General features: G+C 30.5%; 2 protein-coding genes and 1 long non-coding RNA gene across 3 annotated transcripts; 2 read left to right on the top strand and 1 right to left on the bottom strand.

The window, feature by feature from the left end:
• The first annotated feature begins 98 nt into the window (after positions 1-98).
• Positions 99-1,488, top strand: LOC132033804 (ethylene-responsive transcription factor LEP-like). The gene has a single exon (XM_059423896.1). The coding sequence runs from the start codon at positions 1,004-1,006 to the stop codon at positions 1,463-1,465; it is 462 nt and encodes a 153-aa protein (XP_059279879.1). The 5' UTR covers positions 99-1,003; the 3' UTR covers positions 1,466-1,488.
• A 4,444-nt stretch (positions 1,489-5,932) lies between these two features.
• On the bottom strand, positions 5,933-8,414 carry LOC132033802 (uncharacterized). The gene is made up of 2 exons (XM_059423894.1): positions 7,913-8,414; positions 5,933-6,337 (listed from the first exon to the last, which is right to left on the bottom strand). The coding sequence occupies exons 1-2, from the start codon at positions 8,261-8,263 to the stop codon at positions 6,257-6,259; spliced, it is 432 nt and encodes a 143-aa protein (XP_059279877.1). The 5' UTR covers positions 8,264-8,414; the 3' UTR covers positions 5,933-6,256.
• A 2,098-nt stretch (positions 8,415-10,512) lies between these two features.
• Positions 10,513-12,440, top strand: LOC132035420 (uncharacterized). Its single transcript, XR_009409244.1, has 3 exons — positions 10,513-11,059; positions 11,240-11,302; positions 11,914-12,440. It is a non-coding gene; the product is annotated as an uncharacterized LOC132035420 (long non-coding RNA).
• Positions 12,441-14,746: the final 2,306 nt, after the last annotated feature.

Here is a 14,746-nt window from a genome sequence, read left to right as displayed (position 1 = left end):
ATGTTCAATTAGACGATCAACTAGTTATCCATGCTAAGAACTCCAAACGTGGAGACAGAATTTTATATACAACTTAGAAACTCGAATCATAGATGGGTGATTCTTCACTTTTTCTAACTTGATAAATGTAAAACGAAAACTTTTTTCGTTTTAATTGGAATGAATGCCAAATGGTTGTATCCCTCATGAGCAAATGGGTTTGTTTGTCCTCAGTTTTTGGACTGCTTCTACTAATAGTTTGACTTGGGTTACGTTCTTTTTCTATCTCCAACTCGAACAAGAAAGGTCAAATGGAGGTAAAGATGGGGTTCAAGTAAGTAATTGTCTCCTTTGTCATTCCCAATCACTTTAATTTCCATGGAAGTGTTATTTTCTTGTATAGAAAATGATTACTTATCACTTTATTTGAGCTTACATTACTAGTTCCGAAGGTGACAGCTTGTCGTACGTTAATATAAATTAATTTATTTTAGATGCTTCTAACTTGTATTAGGAAATAAATTAGTTAGTATTGTTATGAAATTGTCCAAAATGGAGCTTAATGAATACTGAGGATGAATATAGCTGGCCTGTCTCATAACTTATACATAGGGAAACAACTGATAGAGGGAGGGAGGGAGAGTGGATGTTTAATTTTAAGCGGAAAAACAACAAATAAAAAGTAGATCAGAAAATCCGCATTATGCTTGCTCTAATCATGTCAAATGGAGAAAATTAGGGATAAAAGTTAACACAAACAATCTCAACCAAACAATGCAACTTGTATTTAACTCATTTTAAAAATATAGAACATAGGGGGAATGCTTCCCACTTGCTCCACTTGACCAAACCACAAATAAGACACAAAAACACTCTTAACTCATTATTTATTAATTAACTTATCTTAGTGCTAATCAGTGGAGTCTTATCTTATTAATAAACAACATTAAACTTCTGTCACTTCACCAGTATATAAACCCCATATCTCAGTTCCACTCTCACCCCCATTAATTAAAAAAGAAAAATGGAAAATATTACGATTCCTCAATTGCATGTTAGAAATTTAGGAAGAAGAAGTTCTAGACATTCGACAAAATATCATGGTGTAAGAAGAAGACCATGGGGTAGATATGCAGCTGAGATTAGAAATCCAAACACAAAACAAAGGCATTGGCTTGGCACGTTTGATACTGCTGAAGAAGCTGCTTTGGCTTATGATATTTCTTCTATTGCTTTTTGTGGTATCGAAAATGCACGTACTAATTTTGTGTACCCTTTTTCGTCATTTCCTTCACCTTATAATACCCCGGCACCACCATCTCCGCCACCACCACCACCACCACCGTCAACGCCGGAGTTGGAAGTGGTTGAAAATAATTGCATGGAGATTGAGATGAATGTTGATGATGATGATGAGTCTCTTGTTATTGCTTCTATTTTCCAAAGTTTCGGTCATTCAAACACACTAGATAAGCTGGCTCTTTGAGGATATCTTAACAGTTTTGAATACCTTTTTTTATTTGCTGAGGATGCTGTGGAAAAGATATTTTCCTCATTGATGCAATATTAATTAACATATTTGATCTTTAAATTAGTTGAGATTTAAATAAGTTTTTGCCCCCTTCATTAACAAGCTATAACTATTTTAACTAACTCTTAATTGTTGAATAATTTTCCAATGTGCCTTATGCAAGGTGGAAACAGGAAATTATTTGGTTTATTTACTCCATATACATCATGGAATTAAGTCACGCACGTAACTAAAGTAAAATGATATAATATGATGTGATAGATTTTCGAAATTATTAATATGCCTTTAAGGGGCCCCTCTACAAATATTAAAGCACGCGGTAATCACAAAATGTAATAATCGGTGATTCAATAAATTTGTACTAATCGATAGTAAAAATTGGCAAACGAGGACATGTTAATTAAATTGAAAGTTGAATTTTACTCTCCACCCTATATATGCATTCTGATTTTCAGCAAAAGGAGGTTAGGACGAATCCCTTCCGCCCTTCTAGCTATGCCTTTATTGAAGGCATTGACAATTTCAAGATTTAATTAAACACTGTAGATATTGATCCATAAACTGAAAGTGTGACTTCCGCAAGAAATAATATATAATAGTACTACTTATGTAGTTTATTAATTCTACTCATACTTGTTTTTATCCATTTGTATAGAGTGAAATAGTAATCTTAGCTGGATCAACAGAGTAGTACTACTTATGTAGATTATTAATTCTACTCATATTTGTTTTTATCCATTTGTATAGAGCGAAATAGTAATCTTAGCTGGATCAAAAGAGCCACTCTTTGAATGCCCAAAAGCACTATTTCCCCGAAAAAATAGTATTTACTAGTCATTTTTCAATTATGTTTTTGAAAAATATATTATTACATGAAATTTTACTTGTAGAATTTGATATTTCGTGTCAGTTATTATTTTTTTTATCACAAAAGGTGAAAATGACTATTTTTCATTCTAAAATTCGGAAGAGTAGTGCTCAACAACGACCTGAATGGTTATATTATACTCTAGTCTAAACTGAGAGGAGTCGAGCAAAGCAATATAATAGATTAATAGCCACTATTCTTTGCCCGACAAAATAAATGGCGATGGTCCATATTGTATCAATGTTTTTGATGATCTTCAATGTTTTGAGGGACCCTGCAGTTACTGCTAGTCATATGAATGACTAACGAACCAAATATTCATGCTTTCTAAATACTGCCATCTATAATTTATATTTTTTTTATCTTTTAGTGAGATTTTTGCACGCCAATTTAAAAAGTAATTACCTAATTGCTTTAATCATAGAACTTCACTATTTGGAATAGTAAGGATGAATTTAAAATTAAAACAAAAAGCAATTAAAGTTTTTCAATTTGACCCAAATTTAACCACACTTATGTAAAAATCACCATAATCTCTATTGTACAATTTTAAATTAAGATAAACTTTAAGAAGAAAAGATAGAAATGACATTAAGTAAGTATAAATTATTAAATTTGACCAAAATAATCATATGAATTTACCTCATTTGAGCCCTTGTGACTAAAATAGTGTGGCCAAAAGACCTTATTGTTTTAAAAAACATCAAATATTTCAAAATAATTTAGTTTGTCATATGTCGTAATACTAACAACTGGAGGGAGCAGAATGGACAAAAGTTTTTCTTCTCATTTACTTTTCTGGGAAACAGAACCAATGAGATTTTCCTTAATGATATGACGATTTTCATTAATGATGACTCTGATGAGTCAACCGATATTTTCTACTTGATTATGTGCATTATAAGATTATTAGTAAATATTTGGATGTCTCTCTCTGTGTTTGCCAGGCTAAAAGATTATTTATAAGATTGCAATCTCTGAATTCTCTAAGGGTGCGTTTAGTACGAAGGAGATATTTTTTATACAATGGTATTTAATTTTTTCATTTTTGGTTGATAAATAAATTATAAAATATTTTCTCTAAAAATTTTTTTTTCTTAAAAATGAAAAAATGACTTAACAAATAAAATAAAAATAAGTATATATATATATATATATTCATATATATATATATATATATATACATATATATATCCCCCCCCCCCCCCCCCATGTGTGTGTGTGTGTGTACCCCCACGCTATACCCCCCCCCCTCCCCCCCATAGTGTTTAAATATATTATAACATATCAATACTTTTAGAATAATATTTTTTACTTACATATCAAACACCAAAAAGTAAGTAAGAAAACCACTTATTTTCCTGAAAAACATTTTCCTCCATACCAAACACATACGAACTCTAGCTCTTGAATCTGCTACAGGTATGATTTATTGAGTTGATTGTTTATTGAAATTTTTATAACAAAGTCATTTTTCTTTACTTTGTACTCCCTCCGTCCTATAATAAGTGTTACCTTAGCTAAAAACACGCATATTAAGAAACTAATAATGCAAGGTGAAATTTACCAAATTACCCCGATATAACAAAAATAAATTATTTTTACCTTTTGAGTAGAGCATGCACAAGAAGTAAACCTTTTGACATTGGGAATCTAACAATACCAAGTTACTATGTGGCTTTTTCAATCATCATTTAGATGTTACTTTATTGTCTAAGGGTACAATTGGAAAAAACTAGTTAATTTATGTCCTGATTTCCTAAGATGACACTTATCATGGGATAATTTTTTTTAGCTAAGATGACACTTATTATGAGACGGAGAGAGCAATAAAAAGATCATCCAACTATTCATGAGAATAGTGTAACAAGGTCACTTTTCTTTATTTTGTAATGGAAAAGTCACTTTACTATTGCTCTCTCACACAAAGATTACTCTTAGCTGAAAAGTATAATTTTGATAACAATCACTACCAAAAAAAAAAAAAAAAAAAAAAAGAGTTTTTTCATCGATATTCAGTGTAAAATTTATTTTTTCACTTGATTCTCACCTAACCAGCTTACTGGAAAAACACATCGTGGGAAACAGGTTCCCATTGAAAAGCTGAGAAATTTCGTAATTTTTCTATGTGAAAGCACTACTTTTTAGATTTTTCCCACCGGCATTCAGTGAAAAATCATTGGGAAAATATATTTTTTTAGTATTGAATTTAATGACATGACTCACAATGTCTTAAAGTCGATTTTTTTTTAAAAAAATATAACCATTTAATAAATTAACGCATGAACCCGGAATCGTCTTACCTTTTTTACCGTCACAAAAAAATAGATTTAGGACGTGTTTGGAAAGCCACCGAGGTAATTGGAATCTCTCTCTCTCACAGTTTGACTTGTTTGTTTGAACAATTAATTATTTGGTTAGATGAGAAATGAGTGTAATTGAGAGGGTATAATTACACTCTCCAATTCTCGGGGGGGTGTTGAGAATTGACTGTAATTACACCCTGTAATTACAGAATTATTTTTTAGTTTCTTTATTTTTTGTTTTATTTTAATTATTTTCCTTTTAAATTTATTTTTGTTTCTATTATTTTAACTTCTAATTTATTTTAACTTTTTACTTATTTTTATTTTTTAAATATATTTTTCTTTTTATATTATTTATCTTTCATTTTCTTTTTTCTCATTTCTAACCTTTACTTCTTGTGATTCCATATAATTGCTCGTATTTTTATTTTTATTTTATACATTTAACATAACTATGTTATTATTCTAATTTTTGAAACTACACATCTTCGTATTAGGAAGAATGAGTCATTAACAAACTTGACATATAATGAGTGATGTTATAGAGTAGAATTTCATTGTGAATGAGGTTATAAACTTATATTCCCTTTCTTTTAAATAATTTACTTAAGTTACTTTGGAACTTACTTATGTAATGCTGGAAGTTGACATAAGAGTATTATGTTAAACTTTTTTTTTTTTGGATTTTGCATATAATATAGGTTATATTTTCGATTTTGATTGCTTTAGTACTATAGGCTTGTTATTTCACATTGCATGCTGTTTATTTTTCACTTACAATTGATATATATATTTTTTTGTCAAACATTGGAATAATGTTATGGCATTATATTTATAAATATTAACTTTTTTGTGAAACATCCAATCCATGATGTTCTCACAAAAAAATCTGCTTTTAATTTTATAATAAATTAAATTTTTACTAATTTGAAAATTATATATCAATTATATTTTCCAATATTAGCTACAAATATATGATTGTTAGTTAATATGTTTGTAAGAAATAATGTGTTGTTAAATACATAATTTCATATTATTTATAAAGGCACATATTTTTCAATATTAATATTAAATTAAATTAACTGTGTAATTATATTTGTGCAATCAAAAGATCAATTACACATGTAATTACTAGGCTGTAATTACTTACCTTTTTTAGTAACTTACAAATTCCAATTACCAGGTGGCTTTCCAAACAGACCCTTACTTTTTACATTAAATGACTTGTACAAAACAAGCACGTGCTGGTGAGCCAAGGAAAAGAAACAACACACTAATTAGAAGATAGACATCAACGTTAAGCTTTACGCAATTGAAAAACAAAATTCGACAAATACTTGTAGATTATGTACTAATTAACTTGCACATATTAAATCCTTATATCTTACAATATATGTGTATAAACAAATACGGACCTATAGCAATGACACAGGGAAATCAAACCAAGATAAAAGACCAGTAGACCTAGTCTTGATAATTGACCATATGAACACATTAAAGTACACAATTCAACCAACCCTAACCAAAGTATGAAAATGGATATCAGAATTAAAGAGGGGAATATATTATCAATTAATTGTTCTGAGGAGGAGGTCCCCTGCCAACTGGAGGTCTTGATGGTGGTCTTCCCCTCCTTACTGTTGCTGCTTCTATCTGCGTATATACACACCAAAATAAAATGATTGACATGACTTGTATCAGTTTGCCTTTAGTTGTCATGTTATTAAAAATAGTCGTTCCCAACACCAAATATTATAGTATATTATTTTAGAAAAATAAAATATACAGTAGTAATTAATTTTATTTTATTTTTTACCTTAGCTAGGCATTATTTGTTCAAGAATTAAGAGACACGTAAATAGAGCTCATTTATTTAACTGAGAAAAATAGATTAATAAGGTCAAAAGTTAAAGAATTGAAGTAATAACTAATAAGGACAGTCTAGACTCTAGTCAAATTGCTCTTTTTATTAATAATTTCTTAAAAGGCGGTTAAAAGTTTATTCTGACAACTACATGGGAATGGAGGAAGTAATTTCAAGAATTGACTTGGGAGTTTTTATTTATTTTTTATTTTAATCTTCTTGGTGTTTTGGAGATCGAAAATGAGAAACTTCTTTCTACTTGTCATTTTAGCTTTTTACATACCCTTTAACAATTATTTGATTAAATTGTTCGGATTTAAATATTACTTGAACTCTCAATCTTTTTACTAAGTATTTTCTATATGATCCACTTAAAGGACATATTTATCTTTAGTTTTATGGAAATTAAACAATCATGAGTCGAATATCAAGAAGCTTAAATCTCTTTTGTAGCCCCGAAATATTGTAGCTCGTATACAGTACCATGGTGCAAGAGAATGTTTCTCATTTTCCTAATAAGATAGACATGTAAAGAATTCTATTTAAATGAAAATAAATAGCATAAGATACTATATAGCCTTGTATATTTAAAAAAAAATAAAACAATAATACTATATATTTTCTAAACCATAAAGTGAGAGAAGCTTAACTATTCATTTCATCCTAAGACTATTTTAACAACCGACATATATCTGATACTCTAAAGTAGAAATTATGACCTTTTTTTAGATCGGAAACAATTTTTGTTCATCTCTATTAACATTCCATGAGAAAAACAATATCTTTCTGGGTCCGAAACTCTAACTCAGTCAATCTTAATACATATGCTAGGGGTAATAATGCCATTATAGAAGCGGATGAGTTTATGATCGATTCAAACTCTATATATATTTAAAAAGTTTTAAAAATAAGTAATAGATCTCGAATATTGGATTATGATATGTATAAAATTTGAAGTTTATGTTCAACTACTAAATCTGCTTTTAGAGTGTGAAGCTTGTGAGGACACAGTTTGTTTGAAAAAGAGAAAAAGCAAAACAAAAATATTTTCCGTTTATACCAAAGCTAAATTTAGGCAAAGGTTAATTTCTTCCCTACAACTTCTAATGGAGCAAGCAACACAGACACACATATGCATGCAGCTATACATATGTATATTAAGGGCGGAGTTAATACTGTATATACAAGGTTAAAATAATTTCTTATTCATATGTATAATAAATTATATTGAATCATCTTCATGACTTTATTCGTGTGTTCACTTCTTTATACTTTGAATTTTTTATGTGAAAATACTAACTTTGCCACTGTATGTGTGTGTGCCGGGGAGAGAGAGCAATTACGTAAAGGAAAAACAATCTTACAAGTGTCTGAGACTCAGGTGGATCATCAGCTTCAGCTGGAGGGTCATCCTTATTATTATTTGTTGATGCTGAATCTGAACCCTGCTGCTTATTCACTTCATTACCAGCTTCCTGGAACACACATGAGTTGTCTTGTTTTTCACTCTCTTCTTTTTTATCTGACATACTTGAAGAAGATTCAGATGAAGAAGAAGAAGAAGAAGAAAAAGACGACTCCTCAGGTTTTGAAGATTCAAAACCTAGACACTTAAGAATAGCTCTTATGGCTTCTTGTAAGCAAAACATTGGATTCTTTGTAACATCATAAACTGTTGTTATGCTACTCTGTTTTTTCTCTGCAACCTCTTCCATCTTCTTTCTTTTCTCTTACAATGGTTAATTTCTGCACTTCTTATTTATTGCAATTTTCCCTTCTTTTTAAAGAGGGAGAAGGGTCTTTAATGCTTTGCTAGCTGTATGATTTGGTATGAGGTTCTTGAATGAACTGTGGCCTTTTTATGTTTAACAATATTTGACAGATATATATATATGCTTGTTGAACTATTTTAAATATTACCAACAATTCAACGTTATCATATGTGTGAGTCCTGAGGGAGTTGACCCGGTGGCCACATATCTTGGTTACACATCAATATCACCTAAATTAATGTTCCCTTTGACTCAACCACCCTTGTTTCCTTATAAAGGTTTTAGGATTTTTTTTCTTCATAATTGTGGTATTTGAATAAGCTTATGTGCATTTCGATTAATTTTATAAGATATTTGTTTATCTCTCACCGGCGCATATATCAGGTAATTTTATCCATTAAGACATCAAGGCTTGGATAGATGAAATGAAATCACTTCAGAGGCGGATCTAGGATTTAAATTTTATGGGTTCAATCTTAAGATTTTTAGCATTGAACCCATTATGACACATTATATTTATAAAGTTAGGGGTTTATATCTACTATTTATTGCAATTTTAATAATTTTTTACACATAAATTTAGACTCCGCATCGAAAGTTTGGAGTTCAGTTGAACCCCAACCTTGTAGGCTAGATACGCCTCTGAATCACTTAGTGTCTTTGCATTCGTTGGGAATTGTGTATTTTACATATTCATACAATGGAGTCCTTGGATTTCCGAAATAGTGTAAAAAGAAGTGCTTCGAAGCATTGCTATTTGACTTGAACGTTATTTTCGCAAACGTGAATTGAATTTTTTTAACAATCCCGGAGCCTCGTAGTCCAAAAAATGAAATTCCAGAAAATCAAGTGCATGCTCCAATGTCATCTCTATGGAATTTAAATATCAGAATAGCGGTTCTGACGTCGAACAGTTTTCGACTCGAAAAGCTCTCTAGGCGTATTACAGTTTTTCACCGAAGGGATGGATCGAAGCGATTGCAGGAAGGATTGATTTGAAACGAAGCACTTCTACTAAGATTTCTGAGAGTTTTCATTCTTATTATTAAAATTGGCTCTAAGAGACATGTTATAACCGTTATTAGGGAACTTCTACGTTAATCCGGACTACATATTCGAACAAACTATGTTCCCATTAAATTTAACGATCAACATTGGTAATTAACATCTAAGCGGAAGCAAAAAAAAAAAAATGCTCATTTTTGACGAATCTAAAGAACTAAACTTGTTCAAGTGATATTTAAAAGACTACTTAGATAAGAGATTATTTTTATCATTTTCTTTGCAAGATTATTTTTATCATTTTCTTTGGAATTCATACTAAAATTAAATTAAACGAGTTAACTCTTCTTCTTCGAATAATCATGTAATTTTTTTTGAAGAAGGATATTATACAGTTTCTCTTTTACTATTTATGATAAGGTTTAATAATGTCATCGCACACTGATTTCTTACGAGAAAAATGACACGGAGTAGTATATTAGTACTAAGCCTGGCAACCGGTTTGACCGGACCCGGACCGGTAACCGGTTATAAAACCGGTTTCCGGTCTAAAAACCGGAACCGGCCACCGGTTCCGGTTTACCAGTTTCAAACTGGAAACCGGACCGGACCGGTCCAAAACGTTAGAAAACCCCCTCTTTTTTTTTTGTATATATATATATATATTATAGTATTTATTAGTATATTGTAGGTATATTTACATATGTTATATAAGTTTATAAGTAAAGTTTATATATTTACTGACTAACAGCATATACGTATATATATATATATATATATATATTAAGTTATATGCTTAAGTTATACTACATATACCTAAAATATACTAAGAATATACTTATATATATCAATATACTTATATATATATATATATATATATATATATGGTTATATAACTATATATATATATATATATATATATATATATATATATATATGTTTAAGTTATATATATACTATATATATATATACTATATATATATATATATATATATATATATATATATATATATATATATATATTATTTATAGCTTAAGTTTTTTCTAAGTTTATAAATTCCTATTTTATAAATTAAGTATATTTATATTATAAGTATATTCTTAGTATATTTTAGTCTAAGAATTCAGTCTTCAAGCTATTTTAGTGAAATCCTGACATAATTTAAAAGATCCTACTGCCCGGAGCTTTGGTCTAGTGGTAAGAGTGCAGCGTGTGATGCCCTATAAAAAGAAAACAGACCACAACACAAGTTTGTGGATTAGCCGCACGTCACTAGCTCGAATTCTAATAAAAGTGCCTAGTATTTAAGTGGAAAATGAAAGAGAGAGGTTTATTATCCACCGAGTTTCGAACCATGCGCCATCTGGCCCTCGAGGATTTCTCAGTTATAAAAAAATTAACTTGATCCTACTTTTCCAATGGAAATTTATATATCTGCAATACTGATGCTTCAAATCACTCACCACACACACACACACACATGTGTATATATACATATGTTGTCTTAACTTTGGTAACTACCAAGCTTTCTTTTGATGGCTAAGCTGTTGTATGTCAATGGACATGGAGTACATGATCTGTAACTTTATAACGTATCTCAAATTTTCATTTCACTGCAGAAAGTAGAGAACAGAGTACGGATACTCAGTGACTTGAGAGAACTTGCTTCATCTGAGAGCCCTGATTCTTTCACACTGGTTTACACAAATACTTTAGAACAGCAACCAGACTGTCCGGTATGTTTTCTTGACTATTCTTATCCATGCGGAGATATTTCAAAAACTGAGTTATGAATCATTATAATATACATCTCAGTTAAAAATTGAATCTAGTGTGTGGAAGCTGGTCGTAATCTTATTGTTTTAATTTGTCTCTTGATGATCGCTGTTATTGCCCATTGTTTCTCTTAACTGCAGCCGGAAGTGGTTGAAAAGATTGTGAGTCTGCGAGAAGGCATACCACGAAAAGACGCAAAAGAGGTATGTATGTGTTATCTAAGTGGCACACATGTTCAAAATTTTAATACAGAATTTGAATTACCTGAGAAAGGATATTGCTACTTATTTACTTATCAAAAATAAGATGTTGCTACTCATTAGCGTTTCTTCTGTGCTGTTTTCTACATTAAATCCCTGCCAATGCATTAAATGAAGTTATCATGTTGTTTTAGTAAGTTGTGATTATTTATCATGATTTGAGGCTTACACGATTTATTATTTCTTGTTCGCCATACTTTTGATAATATATCCATTTCATATAAATACATATAAAAGCAGAAACTTGTATGTGTTCTTTATGCCCAAACCATGTTACAGACTTCTCCAAACTATTTGTCGATCCCTTGTAGACATTTATTGCAAGAGAGTGATATTGTGCTTTGGTTTTGTTTTACTTTTTGGCTGGAGCGATATTTAAGTTAAATGAACTTGTGTAGAGTAATTTACCTGTAAAAATATCAAAAGCATTAAGCTCATGGTTCTCATGCATTTGCAGCGACTCAGTATATTAGTTGGCCCTTCAAAGGATCTGTGTGATGATAACTTCGTTTCTCTTTATTGCTTTCTTGACGGGTTATTTTGTTGTGAAATAGGTTGTTCAAGAATGCAAAGAAATCTATGAACATTCTCTGGTAGATGGAAATCCTCCCAAAACAGGTTTCTTTTTCCCCAGGGTGAAGTCCCTATCAGCGTCAAAACATTCAATATGGCGAAAGCTCACATAGACCAACTGCTGCAACAAATTGTTTGTTTCAGTCGCTGAAGAAAATTTCCTGTACATGCCTTTGTCACAAAAATGTACAGATTGGGACTATATTTTCTACGTCTTCATATGATCTGATTTATTTAGCTCATTTGTTTGGATTGTAGTTGCCTTTGCCAAATATGTATCCATTCCATTATCATTTTAGCTATTACCAATTTTGCAACCTTTTGGGTTTCACCATAGTCGAGTTCTATTTGTAATGATTGTTAAATAATAGGTCAGCTGAGTTCCCCCTCTCTCATCTGTGTGTAGATTCTTAAAATATTTCAACAATGAACAGATATGTTCCTTTTTGTATCCTTACCGTATACCTTTTATTGTAGCACAGAGATTCGTATGTTTAATTAGACGATCAACTAGTTCCTTAAAAATGAGGGAATTGGAAAACCAAGTTTCATGAGTAGCATTCATTGTCTCCTCCCCACCCTCTAAACAGACCCCACCCCCACGCTTCATAACCCCCCCCACCCTACCCCCACCGCCACCACCACCATAGTGTTTAAATATATTATATATCAATACTTTTAGGATAATAATTCCTACTTACTTACCAAACAGCAAAAAGTAAATAAGAAAATCACTTATTGTCCTTCCTACCAAACACATCCTAACTCTAGCTCTTGAATCCGCTACAGGTATGATTTATTGAGTTGATTGTTTATATAGTCACTCAATTATTGAAAATAACATAACAAAGTTAGTTTTCTTTATTTTGAAATAAAAATATCATTCAACTATTGAAAATAATGTACAAATTAAAGTAACTTTTCTTTATTTGTAATGAAAAAGTCGCTTTACTATTGCTCTATCACACAAACTATACTTTTAGCTGAAAAATATATTTTTGATAACAATTTAATGACATGACTCACAATGTTTTAAAGTCGAAAAATAAAAATAAAAAACATAAAATATAGCAATTTAATAAATGAACACATGAACCCGGAATGATCTTACCTTTTTTATCGTTACAAAAAAACAGATTTAGTTTTTACATTATACTTATGACTTAGTACAAGCAAGCCTGTGCTGGTGAGCCAAAGAACAGAAAAAATATACTTAGAAGATAGACATCAACGTTAAGCTCAATACAGAATTGGAAAACAAAATCCGACAAAGTAAGTACTTAACTTGTAAATTAAGTACTAATTAACTTGCACATATTAAGTCCTTATATGTTACAATATATGTGTATAAACAAATACGGATCTATAGCAATGAAACAAGGGAATCAAACCAAGATAAAAGACCAGTAGACCTAGTCTTGATAATTGACCATATGAGCAGATTAAACGTAATTCTCCGCCCCATCGAGATTATGTGCATTATAAGATTATTCAGTAAATATTTGGATGCAACACGGGCCGTGCAACCTGGGTATTTAAGAAATAAATGAATATATATATATATATATATATATATGTGTGTGTGTGTGTGTGTGTGTGCCGCGCGCGTCTTGCATTATTCGGTGTTAAATAATATAACTTTACAAGGTGCATAGAAAATGGTTTCAATCAATTCCTTCTTGAACTTGATTCTCTTTATCAATATTAATTAAAACGATTGTTAATACTGATCGAAGGACAAAAGACCTCGTGAAAATGTCCAAACTCGTAGAGATTCTAAGCTCTATATACACCAGAATCTCTTACTAAATCGTGCTAATAATTTAATTAAGAATTTAACATATAATTTGTGTCACACATCACACATTGTTTAGAGGCCAATCAAGTGGCGGATGGCTTGAAGCTAAACATGGTGCAAGGCTAAAAGATTATTTATAAGAACTAACCTATGCTACAGAGGAAATTTTTTGTATAAAATGATATTTATAGATAAATAATTTTTTTAAAAAAATATTCTCTAGAAAAAGAGTTTCCTAGAATCATTCGTGGTGCTTACCACTTGGATGCTTGTCAGCTGCCTAGTTTGAGAATAAGGTATGACAAAGCTAACTTCTTTGTCAGTTGATTATGTACTTGGATTCTAGTTTAAGAGAATATTTCATCCTGATCACTATGTAATTTTTCTTAAACAAACTATACTTTTAGATTATTTTTGATAACAATTTAATGACATGACTCACAATGTTTTAAAGTCGAAAAATAAAATAAAAAACATAAAATATAACAATTTAATAAATCAACCATGAACCCCTCTTTTTTTTTTTTTTTTTTTGTAAGCTCCGTCAACGTTCACAGAATTGAAATATCAACTTGGTACTATTAACTTGCACATATTAAGTCCATTTGTGATCAAAAAAAAAAAAAAAAAAAAAAATAAAAAACGTAATTCAACCCACCCTAGCCAAAGTATGAAATTATGGATATCAGACTTAAAGAGGGGAATATATTATCAATTAATGGTGCTCAGGAGGAGGTCCCGGGTCAACTGGAGGTCTTGGTGGTGGTCTTCCCCTCCTTACTGTTGCTGCTTCTATCTGCGTATATACACACCAAAATAAAATGATTGACATGACTTGTATCAGTTTACCTTTAGTTGTCATGTTATTAAAAATAGTCGTTCCCAACACCAATAGTATATTATTTTAGAAAAATAAAATATACAGTAGTAATTAATTTTATTTTGTTTTTTACCTTAGCTAGGCATTATTTGTTCAAGAATTAAGAGACACGTAAATAGAGCTCATTTATTTAATT

The sequence above is a fragment of the Lycium ferocissimum genome, chromosome 10 (assembly GCF_029784015.1).
Source record: "Lycium ferocissimum isolate CSIRO_LF1 chromosome 10, AGI_CSIRO_Lferr_CH_V1, whole genome shotgun sequence".
Classification (NCBI taxonomy): domain Eukaryota; kingdom Viridiplantae; phylum Streptophyta; class Magnoliopsida; order Solanales; family Solanaceae; genus Lycium; species Lycium ferocissimum.
The sequence above is the reverse complement of the archived record's forward strand: the minus strand, read 5'-3'. Positions and strand labels throughout refer to the sequence as shown.

What these genes read in the sequence shown, in the direction of transcription:
- LOC132033804 (XM_059423896.1), top strand. Translation starts at nt 1,004, where the DNA reads ATGGAAAATATTACGATTCCTCAATTGCATGTTAGAAATTTAGGAAGA.
- LOC132033802 (XM_059423894.1), bottom strand. Translation starts at nt 8,263, where the DNA reads ATGGAAGAGGTTGCAGAGAAAAAACAGAGTAGCATAACAACAGTTTAT. An exon ending in CACCTGAGTCTCAGACACTT is followed by an intron (nt 6,338 to 7,912) that starts GTAAGATTGTTT and finishes GTATATACGCAG; the next exon opens with ATAGAAGCAGCAACAGTAAG.